This window comes from Sarcophilus harrisii, chromosome 2 (assembly GCF_902635505.1).
Source record: "Sarcophilus harrisii chromosome 2, mSarHar1.11, whole genome shotgun sequence".
In the NCBI taxonomy this organism is placed as follows: domain Eukaryota; kingdom Metazoa; phylum Chordata; class Mammalia; order Dasyuromorphia; family Dasyuridae; genus Sarcophilus; species Sarcophilus harrisii.
In genome coordinates, this window is record NC_045427.1 from 237,076,587 (window position 1) to 237,097,242 (window position 20,656).

A 20,656-nucleotide genomic window follows, 5' to 3' on the forward strand; every position below is an offset into this window, starting at 1 on the left:
ACACCCAATAACAAAACCAAAAGTAAACTGTATCTAAATGTTATGTTTAGTACAAAGTAATAGTATCTTTTTAAAAAGCACATTAACAAATTGGAGAAAGTCCTGGGGAAGTTGATCAATATAGGCAGAGGAATTGAAATCACATCAAAAAAAGATCAGTCTGCTAAGTGAAATGAGCAGAACCAGGAGATCATTATATAAGGCAACAAGATTATAAGATAATCAATTCTGATGGAGGTGGCTGTCTTCAACAATGAGATGACTCACACACATTTCCAATATTTTTGTTATTTAGAGAGCCATCTACACCCAGAGAGAGGACTTGGGGAAGTTGTGAACCAACATAGCATTTTCACATTTTTTGTTGCTGTTTGCTTGCATTTTATTTTGTTTCTCATGTTTTTTTCTGGTTTGATTTGATTTTCTTATGTGGCAAGATAATTGTATAAATATATATATGCATATATTGGATTTCACATATATTGGATGACTTGCCTTTTAGAGGAGGGAGTGGGGGAAGGAGGGGAAAAATTGGAACACAAGGTTTTGCAAGGGCTAATGTTGAAGAACTCTCCATACATGTGTTTTGAAAAATAAAAAGCTTTAATTAAAAAAAAAAGATGTCATTGGGACTTTGGTTTAAAGCTAGAGAAAACTATCGGGAGGAACTTGATAATTGTTTTCAAAGACAGACAGCATGGCATAATGCTTAAAGTGTCAGATGCGAAGTCAGGAAGACAAGTTTAAAAATTGAGATTTTTCAGATACAAAATGAATAATACCATCTACTTCACAAGGGTCATTATGAGGATCAAATGAGATAATATTTCTAAGGTGTTTTAAAAACTAAAAAACTATGTTTATGAACCTAATATCAATATTAAATTATTATGTCCTTTTATAAAGGGTTGTCATATAGATGGATCAATCTTGATTTATTGACTTCTGAGTGAAGAATGTGGAGCAATGAATAGAAGGTGCAGAGGATATGTGAAAGATATTGAGCCTAAGCTCAGTATAGGAATTTTTCCTCCACATCTCCTTCAGTTACAATGACAAAATAATCATCCCTAGAGAGTGCTAGTCATTCCAGATTAGTACCATGGTCTCCTGACTCAAGACAAGCATGAGTAAGGTGGGATGAATAATAGTTGTTCCTTTAGTCATTACAAACCCTTTCTAATCCTAAATTCTGTATTTCACTGCAGAAAGTTTGGATGGCAAAGCTTTGAAGAATATTCAATACTCCCCAAAAGAGGCAGAGGCATTTCTAGAAGTTATAGCCTTCTAGAAAGAAACATTTCTTTTCCCTTTCATAAGACCTCAAAAGACACGTAAAAATTCAAAATAAATTTTAATAAATTATATTACAAAACTGAAGTAAACAGTGTATATTCATTTTTACAAATTACTTTACAAAGTGACAGACCCATGCTATGTGTTCTAAGAAAATACAGCTTTGAAAAATTGTTGAAATGGGAATTTATTCTAGATATTCTTTCCTTAGGGAAGGAACCTGAGTTGCTAAAAGAATAATTACTGCTTTGGTTTAAGTAAATAGTACTTCCTGATTTTCATTTGGAAAGTATTTTTCTTCATTGAAAGTATGAACCAAATTTCTTTGCTATATTCTTAATGATTAAAATATGGATTTAATTAATATTTTCAAAGCCTAAAGTTTGACTTTACTTACACATTTTAAAGTCTTTTTATATACAATAAATTACAATTTCCTAAAAAAAGTTTTGACATCATTTTAATTCTTAATACAGTGATGCAAAGAGCTAATAAAATAATTAGCTGTCTTCTTATAAAGTTTACCTGCCCAATATTTTTTCTCCTACAAGTAATAGTGGGAACACAGTAAATAAAACAAAAGGATAAGACAGAAAAATAGGTTGGGATAACTGTCATGCTGGTCTAAGTGTCTTATTAATTCATTAAGGAGAAATATATTAGCACAAAAAGGAATGGATAGTGTTCATAATTTAATAGTACACTATCTGTACATGCTAGAGTACTGGAGTTTGTTGTTTTTTTTTTTTGTATTTGTATAATTGTTTGTAAAGATGTATAGAGAAAGAACAGGTATTTAGATATATTGCTAAATACTAGATTTTGTGCATTAAAATTTTCTTTCATTAGATGTAAAAAGTGACATTAATCCTCTTCGAACATTATGAAGCTCCTCTTCTTGCTGTGGAAAATATACCATAGTCATAAAACATATATTATTTTTTAAACCAACTTTAAAAATGTTAAAATGAACAACAGTTTTCAGTTTGGCTTTCTCAAAGTAGAATCTGAAGACCTCAAAAAAATTATCAATCACTTGCATTTAAGCAAACAATCTGATGTATATTTTGGGGTTCCAATATATCAATTTTAAAAATTTATCTGGATCACTTTGTTAACTAGAATTTTTCTGCACATTATATTAAGAGGAAAAAAAGCAAATGGCTACCTAACTTTCAGGGTTTTCCATGGAGTCAAAATCACAATGTTCTATGCCTTCTATATCTATAGATATATATAATATATATATTATAGAGTATAATAATACATACATATTATTATACTCTATAATTATATATTACTATAGAGTAATTATATATTATTATAGAGTAATATAATTATATTACTCTATAATAAAGACAACTATTATTCAGAAAGATAATAATTAGGAACAAAATTATAAAACAATCAGACTTAGAAAAGTATACTAATAAATTTGAGGAAAATTTTAAATAAGGTTCCAAATGAAATAGATTCCAAATAACCAGAAAATTCAGTTAACTGAGTTTACCTAATTCCCCTAACATTTAGATTAATAGTTTTTATTTAACTCTAAATAAATCCAAATGCATAATTATGAAACTTTATGGTTTGCCAAATACTTTCCATACATTATCTTATTTTATCTTCCCAATGATTCTGGTGTATTAAGGTGCTATTATTATTCCTATTTTACCAGTGAGAGGCTGAAAGAGATTATGTGACCACCTATTAGTGATTGAGGCAGAATTTGTACTCAGCTCTTCCAGAATCCAAGTGTTTAAAAGGAGCTCTATTTCAATGAAATTATGTGTTTCACAGGAGGAACTTCAATATTTGTTGAATCAATATTAACACCTCAAAATCATATTTAGAAAAGAACTAATAACACACTAAGGACACAATGGACAGATACACTTCTTTAGCCTTAATTTTTGGAAAGACAACCGTTTTATCCTTTTTTTCAAAATCTGAACTTATAAGCAGTATCTTATTCTAATACATTGACCTCTGTAGTTGCAGGCCCAGGAGAAAATACAAAATACATACTTTTAGGGCTCAAACAGTTTTGGGAAAAGTTATTTCTCTCTTTTTCTACAAAAGCAGAATAATTTTTTAATCTTCAAATGTTAACCAACTGTTAAACATTTCTTATTCATTTATTATTAAAATCTACTCTCATTTCTAATTTCTAATGAGTAGGCAGTGCAGTATTATGAAAGGAACATGCGTCTTAGAATCATGAATAAGCTCCAAGTCAAACATTACTAAGCAACAAGCTTAATTACAAAATCTAAATTATTTTAAAAAAATATTAATGTAGTAGTTACAAAAACAAAACAAAACTAAGCAAGCCCTTACTAGGCATTGGGTTATATTAACATAGGACCTGAGCAAATCACTTAAACCTTCTGTTTACTCATCTATAAGATGGGAGGATAACTTATAATTAGGTGTGATTAGTGCAAATGATGAATCCCCTGTGGTTACATTATTTGAAACAGCACTGCATATTTCCATTGAGTTAGAACCAATCAGCATACCTTACATATATAATTTTGAATGGTATTCATACAATCAATTCAGGGAATTCATTATTTGCCCTAATCAGGATTTGCATTAATCAGGTATTAGTTGACCTGTATCATCTATCTTATTAGGGTGTTGTGAATAAAGTATTTTTAAACTAAAAGTAACAAGTATAAAATTAATTACTATTTTGAAAAAAAATACTTATTAAAACTTAAATGCAAAATATGGAAAAACAAAAAAGAGAAAGACAAAAAAAAAAAAAAAAAAACAACCCAAAATTGTCATATTACCAGCAGAATATTGGGGAAATTTCAAAAGGTGTAACAATAAATTTCTATTTCAAGAAAACATATAATAATAGAAGGCATTGTATTCATAAACTGTTCATCTTTTCTTTGCTTCCTTGTAGATTTTCTTTTGTTCTCTGTGTAATTTTAAACTTCTTTTTTTTCCCATTTCCCTCTTCTCTTAATTATTAATAGCACTAAAAAAGCTAAGGACCACAATCCTGGGAATAAACAAAATTTTGAAGGATTTTTCTTTCAAAGGCTTCATTACCTTAACAGCTTTAACTAGAATAACAATATACTTACCATTTCCTTAAGAAGTTTTTCTTGAAGTCTTTTCATTTCTTCTTTCATCAAGTACATCTAAAAATAACAAATGAATTTGTTCCATTCAATTTTTCATGTTAGTTTTTTACAGTTCTTTGCTATTTAGACTTGTTCTTATTTTAAATAATATGTTAAAATATTAAAATTGTACCTCAGAAGTAAAAATATTTTCTTCATACTCAATGTTGTGAGAAACATTTTTTTCAAATGAAGTTTTCAGAAGATGAGCTCTAAAAAGTAAATTGTCAGTTGGAATTATCTTTGTATTTACTAATAATTCTTAGTTAATTAAAATTGCTAATATGTTAAATTTCATGTGATATTTTATTCAAAAAAGGTCAAATATTCAAGCATAATTGATACTGAGAAAAAAGCCTTTTATTACACTTGTTAAACAAATTCACCATTTTTGGTAGCTGAATCAATACATACAAAAATCCTAAATCTACTAACCTTTTTTGTTCATTTTTCTTATAGGCACCTAACTTCTGACAAGTTTTTTTCCAAAAATCCTTTAAATAAAACCCACAAGAGAAAAATGTATTACTTGCATTTGAAATTACTAAATATTGATTGAAATAACTCTCATTTCAAATCCTAATTAAAACAACTCTTATTGTTAACTTTACTGAGCATTCAGGGTTTGTCTGTCTTTTTAACTTTTAATAGTATTTGATTTTTTCCAATTACATGTAAAGATAATTTTAAATATTCATTTTTGTAAGATTTTGAATTCCAAATTTTCTTTTCCCTTCTTTCCTTACCCCATCTTGGCCAAAACAGTAAACAGTTTGCTATAGATTATATATGTATAATAATTTAAAACACATTTCCGTATTAGTTGTGTTATGGAAGAAACCTCAAAACAAAAAAGGAAAAATCCTAAGAAAAAGAGAAAAACAAGAAAAAAGTGAAAATAGTATGCTTTGATCTATATTCAGTCAAGTCTATTGGAACTGTCAATATTCTGTATCACTGTATTGCTGAGAAGAGCCAAGTCTATCATGGTTGATCATCATATAATTATGCTGCTATTATGTACAATGTTGTCCTGCTTTTGCTCACTTCGTTTACCATCAATTCATGTATTTTTCTAGCATTTTCTAAAATCAGTCTGCTCATCATTTCTTAAACAACTGTATTCTATTATGTTCATATACCACAGCTTATTCAGTCATCTCAACTGATGGGTAACCCTTCAATTCCCAATTCCTTGCCACCACAAAAAGAGTTGTTACAATTATATACGCATATGTCTTTTCCCTCTTTTACGATCTCTTTTAGATACAGAAACTGTAGGGGAACTGCTAGATCAAAGGGTATGCAGAGTTTTATACCCCTTTGGGAAGGGGTTCCTCAAGAGTGGCTGGATCAGTTCACAACTCCACCAATAATGCATTAGTGTCTCAATTCTATCATATCCCCCCCCTCCAGCATTTACCATTTTCTTTTTCTCTCATCTTTGACAATCTGATAAGTGTACATGGCGGTAACGAGTTGTTTTAATTTTATTCTCTGATCAGTAGTGATCTAGAGCATTTTTTCACATGACTATAGATAACTTTAATTTCTTCATCTGAAAATTGTTTACTTGTATTCTTTGGTCATTTATCAATTAGGGAATCTTATAAATTTGACTTGGTCCTATGTATGTTTTAGAAATGAGGCTTTTATTAGAAACGTTGGCTATAAAAATTGTTTCCCAGAGTTCTGCTTGCTTTTCATCTTGGCTGCACTGGGTTTATTTTGTGTAACCTTTTTTAATGTAATCAAAATCATCCACTTTGCATTTCATAAAGTTCTCTATTTCTTGTTTGATCATAAATTTCTCCCTTCTTCAAAGATCTGATGGTAAAATAGTTCTTGATTTCTTAAATTGCTTATAGTGTCACCCTTTATGTCTAAATCCTGTACCACTTTGAACTTATATTGGCATAGGGTATGAGACATTGATCTATGTCATTCTCTTTTCCACTTTCCAACAAGTTTGCCAAATAGTGCTTATTCTAGAAGCTGGAGTCTTTGGATTTGTCAAATAGTAGATAACTAGTCACTGATTTTTGTATCTTGTGTACCTAATCTATTCTACTGATCCACCACTCTGCTTCTTAGCCAGTACCAAATGGCTTTAATGACTGTTGCTTTCTAATACAATTTTAGGTCTGGTACTGCTAGTTTATCTTCGTTTTTTTTTTCATTGGTTCCTTTAATATTCTCAACCTTTTATTTTCTAGATGAAAAATTATTTTTTCTAGATCCATAAATAATTTTGAACATTTTGATCAGTGCAGTACTAAAATAGATTAATTTAGATAGAATTGTCATTTTTATTATATTATCTTGGCTTATCCATGAGTAATTGATGTTTTTCCAATTGTTTAGGTGTGACATTGAAATGTTTTGTAATTGTGATTTTCTCTTTATTTTATTCATGTAAGCTTTTAGAGATGGAAAATGTCCCCTAAATTTTGTCTGCATCACATAAATTTTGTCTCATTTCCATTCTCTTTGATGAAATTATCATTTCTGTGATTTGTTGTTTGACCCAACTCATGCTTTAGGGTTATGTTATTTTGTTTCCAATAAATTATGGCCTGTTTTTCCGTTGCCCTTCATTATACATAAATTTTACTGCATCATGATGCATTTAATGTTTATATCTTCCTGAATTTGATCATGAGTTTTTTGTGTACAAATATATGGTCAATTTAAAAATTGATATATCTCAAAAATACAAAGAAAAAACAAAAGAGAAAAAGGAAAAAAAACCCAACATTGTCATGTAACAATAAATTCCATTAAAAGAAAGCATATATAATAGAAGACACTATATTCATGTCTATCCATCTTTGCTTTCTGGTAGGTTATTCTTTTGTTCTTTGTTATGCACTTTTAACTTTTTTTTCCTTTTTCAACTCCCCCAAGCAGGCTACATAACAGCATATAAATTTATGTATACATATATACATGTAAATATACACACCTATACCTATACATACACCTATGCCTATACCTACAACTATGTCTATACCTATATACACAGATAAGCATTTAAAACTATTAATATGGCTGATACACAATGTAGATTTTACTCAGTTGAATCTTTAAATTTGATTTTATTTGAGATAATTACTAACCCTACTTTTTTCTAATAAATTCTAATTCTAGTCATTGTTATTATGTGTCTATCTCTTCATTCTCTGTTAGTTTTACTCCTTAACTTGCCTTGCTATTACTTAACCTCCTCCCACCCAAGGATCTTTTCCTTATCTTCTTCCACCATCCTTTCTCTCTTCCTTTCTTCCATTTCCATTAATCTACATGCCTTAACCCACTTCCATTAATCTATGAACATTTCTATACTCCACCACATCCTATTCCCTCCCCCCTTATTTTTTTAAATAGATTTTGGAGGGTACTATACCCTTTATGGTATTTATATATGCATTGTTCCCTACTTAAACCATTCCTGATTGAATAGGTTTTCAGAACAAAAAGCTCTCCTCCCCCATCTAATTCCTGTCAGTTCTTTCTCTGCACCTCATTTGTATAATATAAATCCAAATTTTATTTTTCTAGATGAGTATGCTTTTTAGTTTCAGATCATATACATCTGTGCCCCAATCTTTCTTTTAGACTATACAATTACTAGACATGTGGTTGACATTTATTTCCACATAGAAAACAGTTTGTTCTTATTAAGTCTCTTGAAACTAATCTTTGATGTTGGCTTTTATGTTTAATTTTCTATTGAGTTCAGGTTTGTTTGAGACAAAATTCCGAAAATCTGAGTTTACTGAATGTCCACTTTTTTCCATTTAATATTATACTTAATTTTGTTGGACATAATATCTTTGGCCACAGGACTAGTTTTTTTGGCTTGGTGATTATATAATGTTCCAGAACCCGTTTTTTATTATAACTGCTGATAAATCAATATATAATAGCTCCAATATATTTGAATTGGTAATTTGTTTTTTTCCCCAGTAAAATTTTCTCTGACCTGGGGATTTTGAAATTTAGTAATAATGTTACCATATTTTCCTTGTAGGATCTCTTTGAGATGGTGATTGATGGATTTTTTTTTTCCTATTGCTATTTCCCTCTTTTGTTCTATCACTTCAGGACAATTTTCTTTTATTATTTCTTGTATTCTTTTTTTTTGGTCACAACTTTTGGGATTTTTTTATTTATTATTTTATTGTTTTCTCTTCTTGAGCTATTCTCCAGATCTGCCATTTCTCTTATGTTTCACATTCTGTTCTATTTTTTCCATTCTTTTTATTTTTTTTTTGTTAGTTCTTAGTCTCTTTTAGCTTCATTAGTTTCCCCTTGTTCAATTCTTTTTTAAAGAATCATTTTCTTTAAGATATTGAATCTCCTTTTCTAGCTGGCTGGCTTTCTTTTCATTATCTTGTTTTTGTTGGATGGTTTATTTTTGTTTTTTTTCCTTCAATCTCTCTCATTTGCTTTTTAAAGTCTTCTTTCTATAAGTTCTTTGTGGGCAGGTAGCCATTTAACATTACTCTGGGGTAGGAGAGGGTTTTTGTTTTTTTTATTTCAATGACCTCCTCTAAAAATGAAGCTTGATATTCCCTATTCCCAAAGTAAATTTCTATAATTGGGTTCCTTCACCGTTTTTAATGCTTTTTTTTTTTTTAAATGAAAAATTATTAGTATAACCCCCTCTGATCTGGGGTGGGGAGAGGTAGGATTGATACTTCTGGCTTCATTTTAGTTTCCTCTTTGGCCTGGAATCTAAAACAAAATTTATGGTACCTTTTCACAAGATGTAGATTTCTGTATTGTTGCTTTTGCTTTTGATCAGGATCACTGGCCCTAATTTTTTTTTTTTTTAACTTTAGCTGAAACATATTACGATTCAGCTTTTTATCTTTGTTCTGTATGTATTTCTCAGCTTCAAATGTTTCTTGCAAGCAACATATTGTAGGATTCTGGTTTCTAATCTTCTCTATATGCTTCTATTTTATGGCAAAGTTTATCCTAACACTCAGTTATTACTGTGTACATGCTTCCTTATTTTTCCTTGCTTATACCTTTTCCTCTCTTTTCACTCTTTCTCCTCACCAGTGTTTTGCTTCTGACCCTATATTCCTAAATCTATCCTTCCATCTATCTATCCTTTTCTTTCCTTTACTATTTCTTCCCCCTGCCTTTTCTCTTCTTTTTCTTTTCCCTTTTCTATCCTACTTCTCTTTACAGTAAGATATATTTCTAGACCCAAATAGATATGTATGTTAATCACTCCTAAATTCTGGAATTTAGCTACAGTTAAGAGTTTTCATTTTGGATCTCTTTCAAGAGGTGATCACTAGATTCTTTAAATGAATCCTCTGGTCCTAGGATAGCAGTTTTCCACGATAATTTCTTGAAAGATATTGTACAGGTTCAGTTTCTGTTCATGGCTTTCAAGGAGTCCAATAATTCTTAAATGATCATTCTTAAATCCATTTTCTAGGTCAAATGTTTCCCAAGGATATATATTACAATTTCTCCTTTTTTAAAAAAAATTTTGTTTGACTGATTCTTGATGTTTCATTGAGTTATTAGTTTCCTCTTGTTCAATTGTAATTTTCAATGGATTATTTTTTTTAGTTAGCTTTTTAAAAAATCTTTTTTTCCACTTAGCCAATTCTACTTTTAAAGGCATTGTTTTCTTCAGTGCATTTTTTCTATTTCATCAAATCTATTAAGGAGTTGTTTTCTCCAGTCAATTTTTGTGCTTCCTTTTTCAAGCTGATAACTTTTCCCCCCATAATTCTCCTTCATAGCTGTCATTTCTTTTTCCAATTTTATTTAATCTCTTTTGTTTTTTTGCAATACTTTTAAAATTCTTCCCAAAGAAACTTTTGAGCTTGAGATCAATTCATGTACCACTTTGACACTTCAGATGTAGGCATTTTAACATTGCTGTATATACTTCTGAGTTTTTACCATAATAACTTTCTATCGTCTTTTTATAATTTTTTTTTTGCTGATTTTTATTAAAAAGTTGACCTCTGCTTCTTGGGCACAGGAAATAGTCCCAAGCTTCTTTTGTGGGGGAACAGAGGTCTCATGACTGGGCCAGAGGTACTGGCAGTTTTCTCATTGTTCTGGCTTGACCTGACCTAATTGTGCCTGTTGTATGGGTTCAGGCTTCATTCTTTGCCTTCTACACCGGGGCTGAAGGCTTCACAGCTGGCCTGCTGAGCCAGGACCAAGGGGTCTCACTCAGCTGCTTACCTGTGCTGCAACTAAGAGCCTTCTGCTATACTGCTCCAAGTGCTTGCACTGGGCCATATTCCCTTCAACCCAAGTGAGACAGACCTTTCCTGAAGGTCCTCCTAAATTATTTTCAGATGGAAAAGGATTTCATTCCATTGTTTTGTGGGTTTTCTCTTTAGAATCCATTCAGAGCTTTGATTTAGCATTGCTTCTGAGGGAAACTGGGGAGAACTCAGGCAAATGCCTGACTTCTCTCTAAGATCTTATGAGTCCCCCCTCTCAGCATTTATGTTTTTTTTTTTTTAAAGAACTATCCCATTTTCTTGGGTATTAGGACCTTATTATTAGCTATATGAAAGATGTCTTTTATTGTTTCAGAAGCATTAAACATGAAAATTAACAGATCTTAAAAATAAATGAACCTTGCACTTATAGTTTGCTTTTAGATATGTTTTAAAAAGAAACTAAAAAATTATGATTTTAATGTTATACTTAAAAACACCAACCGAAAATTCTCGCTCCAAGTTTTTTAAAGATTGGGAATCTTTTTCAAAGTTCTCTAGCTCCTCCATCATATTGAATTGGAACTTATTAAGCTGCTTCATTCTATTAAAACAATAAAAGAAAATTAACTTCAAAATCAAAATGCTATTCAGAGAAATTCTCAAAATAGTTTTTGCTACAGACCTGTATTCATAAATGTGATCATTGATGCTTGTCAGATGCTGCTCAGCTGATTTCAAAGACAGCCTATTAAAATAATCCATTTTTTGGCATTGGTTCTGAAACACATAGGTTATTGCTTGGTTTTTATTCATTTTTAAATTATTAATCTACATGCAAAAAAATTAAAAAATATTAAAATATCTTCAAAGAAAAAAAAGTTTAATTCAAAAGCAACTCCCAATAATTAAATGCAAACTTCTAGAGACATGTTGATTTGTTTAGAAGGGCTAAGCTAAAATTTCATTTTACAAAATGATAATAGTATCAAGTTTCATCAATGGATGAAAATATTAGCAAGACAGCTCCTTTCAGTTCTTCAAAGTCATAGTAATATGTAACAATTTATAACAATGTTAGAAAATACAATGCTTTCCAAAGTATAAAATAATCATAAAAGTTCTTGTGCTCCCTTAAACTGTAGCATGGATATGTGGTGGGGGGACAAAAAGGTATTAGTTATCTAATTGTTATACTATATAACTACAGCTTCTTATAAGCAAAATGAAAAAAATTTTTTCCCTAAGAAAACTTGCCTGAATTTTTTTTTTAAACTCCTTGTTTAGTTTCTGGCACATTATGTCTACACCTGAACTTTGAGTCTCCCAAGTCTCTCCAGGAAAAGAAAACTCATTGGCTGATAATGTAGATATGCTCCCAGATACTAAAAAATAAAAAGTAAAGGATAATCAAAATTTTCTGATTTAAAATTATTTTATCATATTTGTCTAGTCCTGACTATAACCAAATTGTAATCTATTTCCACCTATTTCCAATTCCTAATCATCATCAAATCAAAGACAGTAATCAAATTATCTCTTCAAAAAATACCCTAATTCTCATTATATGAATTTTAAATTGAAAGGAACTTGTGGGAAATTCTTGATACTGAGGTTAAAAAAATCAAAATTAATCTTTTCCCTTTTCCAGTTATTACCAGTAATATTTTATACTAATGATTTTAATATCAGCAGAATACGTGAAATAAATACTTTAGCAGTTTGTTTCCAATGTTCAGAAAATATAACAAAATGTTAAGGAAGATTTTGTCACTGAGTGTGATACATAAAATTCTAGATGAAATGTTTTATCCTTTCTTTAAAGGATTGAAGAACTACTCTAATACAAAATATTTTGTGATAAATTTAATGTGCAAGGTATATATGAAACCATCTTAAAATACTGGTATTCTATTTCAATTTATAATATATCCAATAATTCAGTGCTTTCATTTTGTTATCTCATATAGCCTTGCATACACAGGGATCACTTTTTTTTTTTAAATAGACAAACCAAAAAAAATGTTTTATGCATTCTAGCTTACAAAGAGATATAGGTCTAAAATCCAAACCTCCAGATTCCATATATTCTCCATTTAGGCTCAAATTACTTTTTTTTTGCATTTTTACATATGGTTATTTATGCCATAAACGATATCCCAAGTATCCTTATTTTAATGTCAGTTTTAGGTCCTACCCTTGTAAGTAACATGATCACTATCTGTTTTAATCAATTTTGGAGGAAGCAAATTTTGTCTTCTTTCTTCTTCCTCTTCTAGTTCCATTTCATCAGAATTACTCAGATTATCAGAGGTGCATAACCGTTTGAGATTTGTATGTATATTAGATCCTAAAGCATTGTAAATAAAAATGTAATTTAATTATCATATTAAAATAAATAATTTACATGTTTTCCAATTTAAACCTCTTTGTTCAATTATGAATTGGACTGCATTTCTAAATATGAGAATATATAATTTCAGAAAACTGTTATTCAAGCAATATTATAATTATATTATTCAACATTTTATAGATGAAACACTCAACAGTCTATATTCTTGTTCAATAGTACAATAGTGGCTAATATTTGGATGAAAATCTAGCATTAGAAGACTGAGGATACCACAGTTTCATAATTATTTTACATAATTTTACTATAATTCTTAATTGGAAATCTATGTATATCATGCAGAAAACTTTAAAATAAATAGTATATCTTGATATTTATAACACTAAGAAAGTAGTATTGAATAATGCTGGATATCACATATTGGAATTACATATAGGCAATACATATTTAAACAAGTTTTCTAATTAAGGAAAAAAAACAGGCAACACCTTGGTAAAGCAGATAAGAAGACTTTCCCAACTCCTCTTATTTGTTTTACTAATACTTTATGCCCTAACAAGATAATACCGAGAAATTTATAGGTAAATAGAAAAGGAACAAGAAGTTTGAAAGTGAGCTCTATATTGTGTTATTTTTTTTCTTTCTAGAATGAAATTATTTCATTGATGTCAGAGAACTCAATGGTTTGCTGATTACGTTAACAAAAGGAAACCACAACACAGACAGAACTAACCTATAATAAAGATATGATTTGAGAAGTACTGAAAGATTCCCCTATCCTCCCTTAGAAGAACAGGGTAATTTTTTTCCTAAAATATTTCCTACCCCCTCCCACTACCAATCATAGTGCTTCAAGTTCACAACAATATTTTCCTCTGCTTTAAAATGTCCACTACCAAAATGAAAATGTTAACTAGGAGAGATGATACTAATGCTATTTTCTACTCTATTTCCCTCCAATCCATGCTTCAAATTAGCAGGAGATTAACTTTCTTTATGCAGATATCTAGTAATGTCATTCTCCCCCAAAGTCTTTTATGGGTCCCTACCTATAGAAAAAAATTCAAATTCAACTGCATGACATTTAAAACCCATCACAATCTGGCATCAACTTTTTTTATTGAATCTATTTTTTATTTGTCTCTCTCTCACTGATGGTATTTGTGGTCTCAACAACCTGGACTACTCTCTTACTTCCTATCCTTTATTCAAATTAGCTTATCACATTGTGTAGCCCAAGGGGGACTAAGTAGGAAGATACTAATTATCTGTAGCAGAAAGTGAAATGAGAATGCTATCAGTATTGGAAAAATCCTTACAAAATCTCATTTCCCCCCTCAATCCTACTCATCACAATTCTGAGAAAATTACTTTAACCCTAACACAATTTTAAACTGCCTTGCCACTAATCAGATCAAATAACAAAATGAACAAAAGGGTTCACTCAACCCTTATATATCTATTATTACAAATCAAATTTGGAATTTTTTAGATTAGGAAATTTATATTTTTTGGTTGGCCAATTATCATGCTGAATATACTTAAGAGACTTAAAGACAAACAAAATTAGAACTTATTTTTTAAGCTTGGCATTATTCTTTTCTCCACTAATAGAATGAGATTCTACTAAGGAAGTAATAACAATACTTTTTATAAGATGAACTCTAATACAAAAATGAATTTGTAAAAGTTACCAGAATAACTTCAATTATAACAAAAGGTTTTAGGGTAGGATATATAAATACACTGAATAATCAATTTTAAAACAGTGCATACAAGCAAATTATTATGAAAAACCTTTTCAGCTTCTAGCCATGTTCAAATGAGTAATCCCTAACAAAGTACACTTATTAAGATAGAAAGCAAGACATTCTTCTTTTAGAAGAACTAATTGTACTGACAGAATTACTTTAATCCTAAAAGGGATTTTATCCAACCAGGCAAATTATTGATGCTACTGAAAAAGTGAAAATAAAATTATCTAAAAAGTGATGATGCTAGGTCTGGAATTAGACAAAAGAAAGTTAATCCTGTGTTAAGAAATTAATGTCTTTGGTGATATCTAAGTAGTTATGTACTATCAATGATTTTCAAAGCTGTTTAAAAACAATATTTCTTTTTTGCTTTTTACATAAAAGTTTTCTTTTTTATTTAGTGTTTGTTTGAATTAGAATAGTAGTGTTTTGTGTGTGTGTGTATATTTAAATATCACCCCCTGTACTACTTCTATTAACCTAAACTTGCACTTGGCAGGTTGAGTCCTTAAAGGGTAACAGCTACTTTCAGAGATAACACTCAGTTACACTGGGATTATATCCCAAAGAGATTATAAAGAAGGGAAAGGGACCTGTATGTGCACGAATGTTTGTGGCAGCCCTTTTTGTAGTGGCTAGAAACTGGAAACTGAATGGATGTCCATCAGTTGGAGAATGGCTGAATAAATTGTGGTATATTAATATTATGGAATATTACTGTTCTGTAAGAAATGACCAACAGGATGATTTCAGAAAGGCCTGGAGAGACTTACACGAACTGATGCTGAGTGAAATGAGCAGGACCAGGAGATCATTATATACTTCAACAACAATACTAGATGATGACCAGTTCTGATGGATCAGGCCATCCTCAGCAACGAGATCAACCAAATCATTTCTAATGGAGCAGTAATGAACTGAGCTAGCTACGCCCAGAAAAATAACTCTGGGAGATGACTAAAAACCATTACATTAAATTCCCAATCCCTATATTTATGCACACATGCATTTTGATTTCCTTCACAAGCTAATTGTACAATAATTCAGAGTCTGATTCTTTTTGTACAGCAAAATATTGTTTTGGTCATGTATACTTATTGTGTATCTAAGTTATATTTTAATATATTTAACATCTACTGGTCATCCTGCCATCTAGGGGGGGGGGGGGGGTAAGAGGTGAAAAATTGGAACAAGAGGTTTGGCAATTGTTAATGCTGTAAAGTTACCCATGTATAAATCCTGTAAATAAAAGGCTATTAAATAAATTAAAAAAAAAAAGAGATAAGGGAGAGAATCTGGAACTCAAAATATTTAAAAATATATGTAAAAATGTTTTAAATCTAATTTGGGAAAAATAAAAATATTAATTAAAAAAAAAAAAAGATAACACTCAGTTACTCCAAAGACTGCTTCCCACCTGTATGTTTCCCATAAATAATTCACCAGTAGACAGCAAGCAATCAGTATTATTATCAAATGCATTCACTCAACTGACACAGCTAATACAAACCACTTCTCCCCAAAAACTTAGGGCATACTTTTCTACAAATACACAAAGAATCTGTAAGAGAATGTTGACAGGAACGTCAAGTATAGTAATTGTCAGGCACAACTAAGGTGAATGCAAAATCTAAAAATATGCTACAGGACTTCAATTTATGTTCTCCCTCTAGAATCAGAGACCGCAAACAATTCAGTTGGAGAATGATACTTAAGCTTGGCTGAGTTTACTCTTACCAGGGTCTCTGTTAGATTAGACTATAAATTAGTGTTGTTCCTTGATGGGCACAGTGTTTATCACCTCTAGCTTCAGGCATAGCAGTAACCCAGGAGGTCTAAATTACTCTTTCAGAAAGTCCAAGTTTGGCAAAAGATTCTTCAGGTCCAACCCCTTAGGAAAGTGGGACTTTCCTGTTGAAAATTCTTCCTAATTCAAAACTAGTCTTTCTCAGTGAGAGACTTTTCCCTAACATGGTGACCATTTCCTCCATTTTCATCTCTGGAAGGTAGGTCATGACAAGGTAATGATCGTTTTTTAATAATTACCAAACAACTTAAAGAATCAGGACTTCCCTATTATTTTAAAGTTCCATAATTCTTTTGTTGGTCTATGTCGACAGTTCTCATGTGTTGTCTAGAAACCACTGAGAATCCCTGAAACCCTTTCAGAGCTTCCATGAAGTTTATTTAATAATTTACTATTATTTAATAATAGTAAGATAATTTAATTTCCAATATACTAAATATTGATGGGTATAACCCACAAAACCAAACATCTTTATGGCATTTTCTGTAAGTTTTGAGAGAATGGAGGGCTCCTAGAACCAAAGAACTTGAGTTTTACAGGCCTCTACAAATGACTGGTTGGGAGAACAGAGGCAGTTAAAGATCTGGGAGCAGATTCATCTTTTGCTGGCAAATGAGAAGTGTAGAATGAATCATTCAAGGCAAGTCAACAAGGAAATTTTTAAGCTCCTATGTGCTCCTATGTGCCAAGCACTATGCTAAGTGCTGAAGGTACCCCCCCAAAAAGACAAAAAACTGTCCCTAATCTGAAGGAGCATAGTTTAATGGGGAAGCCAAGTCAGAAAAACTATGTACAAGTAAGTTATACACAGGATAAATTGTAAAAGTTTCAAAAAGACACCAAGATTAAAGAGCACTGAAAAATGCTGCCTCCAAAAGCTGAGACTTAAGCTCAAACTTGAAGGTAAGATTAGCCAGAAGACAGAGAAATAAGTAGAGAATTCCAGGTATGGGAGACAGTGGAAAAGAACAGTTGGGAGACAGAGGATTCTATCAGGCAATAAAGAAATTGTCACTGAATCACAGAATATATGGATGGGTATAAGGTGTAAGAAATCTAGAAAAGTAGGAAGGGATCAAGATATAATGAACTAAGAGGACAGGTTAAGAAATGTTTTAAAAGTCAAAGAAGATTTTATATATTGATTTTATATATGTCATTCTGAAGGTTAATGGGGAGTTTACTGAATGGGGCAGATAATAACAGGGGAGTGATATGCTTATTCTAACCTACAGGAAGATCAATTTGACAGCTAACTGAAAGATGGACTAGAGTAAGGAGAGAGTAGTCAGAATTAGGGGCAGAGACTATTTTAATCATCAAAGTGTGAGCCTAAATCAGGGTGATGCATTGTCAAGAAGATGAAAAGGATATATGGAAAAGATGTTATAAAGGTATAGTCAGCAGAACTTGAAAACTGATTGGATATTGGGTGAGGGAAATAATGAGGAACCAAAGATGAATTTAGATATGTAAAGCCTTGGAGACTGGGTGGATGGTGTATCTTTAGTAGATATGATACCTTTTAAGTAGATAGATAGGTAGACATAGATAATACGTGTAAAAAGAGGAATACTTTCCCAATTACATTATCCTGAGAAATGCTTTAGGTAGTTTGAGGAAGAGGAATTGCAAACACTATTATTAAAAATAAGAAATATTTCTAGTTAACAAGGGGCACCTGAGTTGTGCCTTGAAGAAAGAACTAAAGATTTTAAGTGGTAGAAGTAAGGAGGAAGCACATTCTAGGCCTCAGGGACAGTTTTTGCAAAGGCACGAAAAAAGGACAGGTACAAAACTAAATTCAGGGACTAGCAAATAGGCCACTTCAGCTGAATCATAGGATATGTGATGAATAGCAATATGATATAAATCTAGAAAAGTGGTCTTGATTGTAATACCAAGTTGAGCTCTTTTTATATTTATCCTAGGGGCAAGATGAAGTTACTAAAAGACTTCTGAGCAGAGTAATGACTTAGACATGCTTTGGAAAAATTGTATTTTGAAGCTGTGTGGGAAAACAGATAGGCTAATGAAGATTGTAAAGAAAGAAACCAATGAAAGGTCTAGTGCTTTTGTCCAAGGAAGAAATGATATAAGTATCTAAACTCAGTGGTGGCCTTGTGAGTGAAGAAGACAGATGTGAGAAATGTTATGGATTTAAAACTAAGTAGATGCAGGAGAAGAAAAAGTAATAAATTATTTTACATATTGCTAAATAACATTTTAAAATTTTACAAACCTTTTTGATGAAGAATATCAATAGATATGTCATAGAGTTTTTCTCTCTTTGAACTAGACAGCGAAAACTGTGATGGTGAAAGGGGTTCCTATAATACATAGTAATTAGATAAATTCAGAATAGGAAAAAATTAATTGCAGCCATTTTTCATCTATTTCTTTTATATCTTATATGCAACTATTTATCAACTATCATTTTTTTCATGTCATTTTCTGATCTCTTTTCTATTTCTCCAAAAATACTACCACTACTCCAGGTTATCATTCTTATAATAGTAAGAGGATAATGAAATCTCAGAATTTAACCAAATTATTTATGCAAGTGTCTTCATTCAAGTTAAAAACAGTTATTTCCTGTTTTCTTTCCAAATCCTCAGATAGGGAGACAGAGACATATAAATACCATATATACTCATGTATATGCACATATGTATGTATACATATTTGTATACATACACAAATATATGTGGATACACATGTGTGTATATCTGTGTTTCAGGATTCAGGGCAAAATTTATTTACTCAATTTCATTGTTCTCAATTTCAAATAAAAAATAAAATGCATAGGTACAATTTTTTTCTCAATATTATATTTTTCAAAATACATGTAAAAATAAGTTTTCAACATTCAACTTATTGAGAACTTTGTTTTCCAAATTTTTCTCCCTCCCTCCCTTACACTTCTCTCTCTCCCCAAAAAAGCAAGCAATCTGATATAGGTTAATCATGTGCAATTGTACAGGTAAATTGTAAATACCGTTGAAAAATACACAGAATATTACATTTGTCTTACTAATTGCACATTTAACTTGAGAAATGTTTTGAAGTATGATAGCTATTAGCAATTTACCTTTTGTGAACATAGAATAAAATTTTCATGGATTTTTTTCAGTTCTGATCCACTAATTTGCTTTTCTGAATCATAACTACTTAAATCCATAGAGATGTCATAATCTTGAATATTCTGGTAAGGTATTTCTAGATCTTTTCCACTATCATCAAATTTGTCCATTATTACTGAATTAATTTTTGGCTGGAATTAAATAAGACAAAACAAAAATGCATTAGAGAGAAATCAATGAGAGGTTTATTGCATTTGTCCAGCAAGAAGTGATAAGGATCTAAACTTATGTGCTGGCTATGTAAATGAAGAGAAGAGGACAGATGTGAGAAACGTTATGGATGTAAAACTAAGCAGATGTAGTAAAAAGCCAAATATGAGAGATGAGGGAGAAGAAAAAGTAACAAATCATCTTACATATTGGTATGTAACTTTCTTAAAGTTACAAATTTTTTCAATGAAGATTATCAATAAGTATGTCATACAGTTTTTCTCTCCTTGAGCTAGACAGGGATAACCATGAAGGTAAAATATGCTAGTCAAATTTTTCTTACAGATACAATTCCTATAACTGTTTCACATGACAGCAAAAATGTTTTACAAAGTAAGAATGACATATTCAATCTCATTTGTTTGCAAATACTATAATTATGAGGTTTTTTCATAATTTTTAAAATAAATTTTCTCAACAATATTTTCAAATAAAAGGACCTAGATCTATTGTTCTCAGGATGTGTTCCAGAGAATCTTTGGAGGCTCCTGAGACCTTTTCATGGGGTCTGTGATGTCAAAATTATTTTCATAATAATACCAAGACTTTTAATTTCAAATATGGTAAATACCATTAGATAAAACCCCTATAAACAAAAGCTCTTCAGGGTTCTCAATCATTTTAAGAGTATAAAGGATCTTGAGACAAAAAATCTGAGAAATGGTTAGACTACTAAATTCTTAAATTGATTTACTTGCAATTAATCATGCAAATAATAAGGATCTCATGTTCATTTTATTT

At 30.7% G+C, this 20,656-nt stretch overlaps 1 protein-coding gene across 4 annotated transcripts in view; it reads right to left on the reverse strand.

Moving 5' to 3' along the window:
• Positions 1-1,374: 1,374 nt before the first annotated feature.
• Positions 1,375-20,656, reverse strand: part of SYCP2 (synaptonemal complex protein 2) — a 114,926-nt gene continuing 95,644 nt past the window's right edge. For all 4 annotated transcript variants that reach the window (XM_031951711.1, XM_031951707.1, XM_031951708.1 and 1 more), the window contains 10 exons: positions 19,654-19,836; positions 18,805-18,892; positions 12,849-13,001; positions 11,909-12,036; positions 11,337-11,431; positions 11,156-11,255; positions 4,875-4,933; positions 4,573-4,651; positions 4,401-4,457; positions 1,375-2,197 (listed from right to left, as the gene is read on the reverse strand). In XM_031951711.1, coding sequence (XP_031807571.1) covers positions 2,126-2,197; positions 4,401-4,457; positions 4,573-4,651; positions 4,875-4,933; positions 11,156-11,255; positions 11,337-11,431; positions 11,909-12,036; positions 12,849-13,001; positions 18,805-18,892; positions 19,654-19,836 — 1,014 coding nt within the window. In that variant the 3' untranslated portion in view covers positions 1,375-2,125. The remainder of the gene's footprint in view (positions 2,198-4,400; positions 4,458-4,572; positions 4,652-4,874; positions 4,934-11,155; positions 11,256-11,336; positions 11,432-11,908; positions 12,037-12,848; positions 13,002-18,804; positions 18,893-19,653; positions 19,837-20,656) is intronic.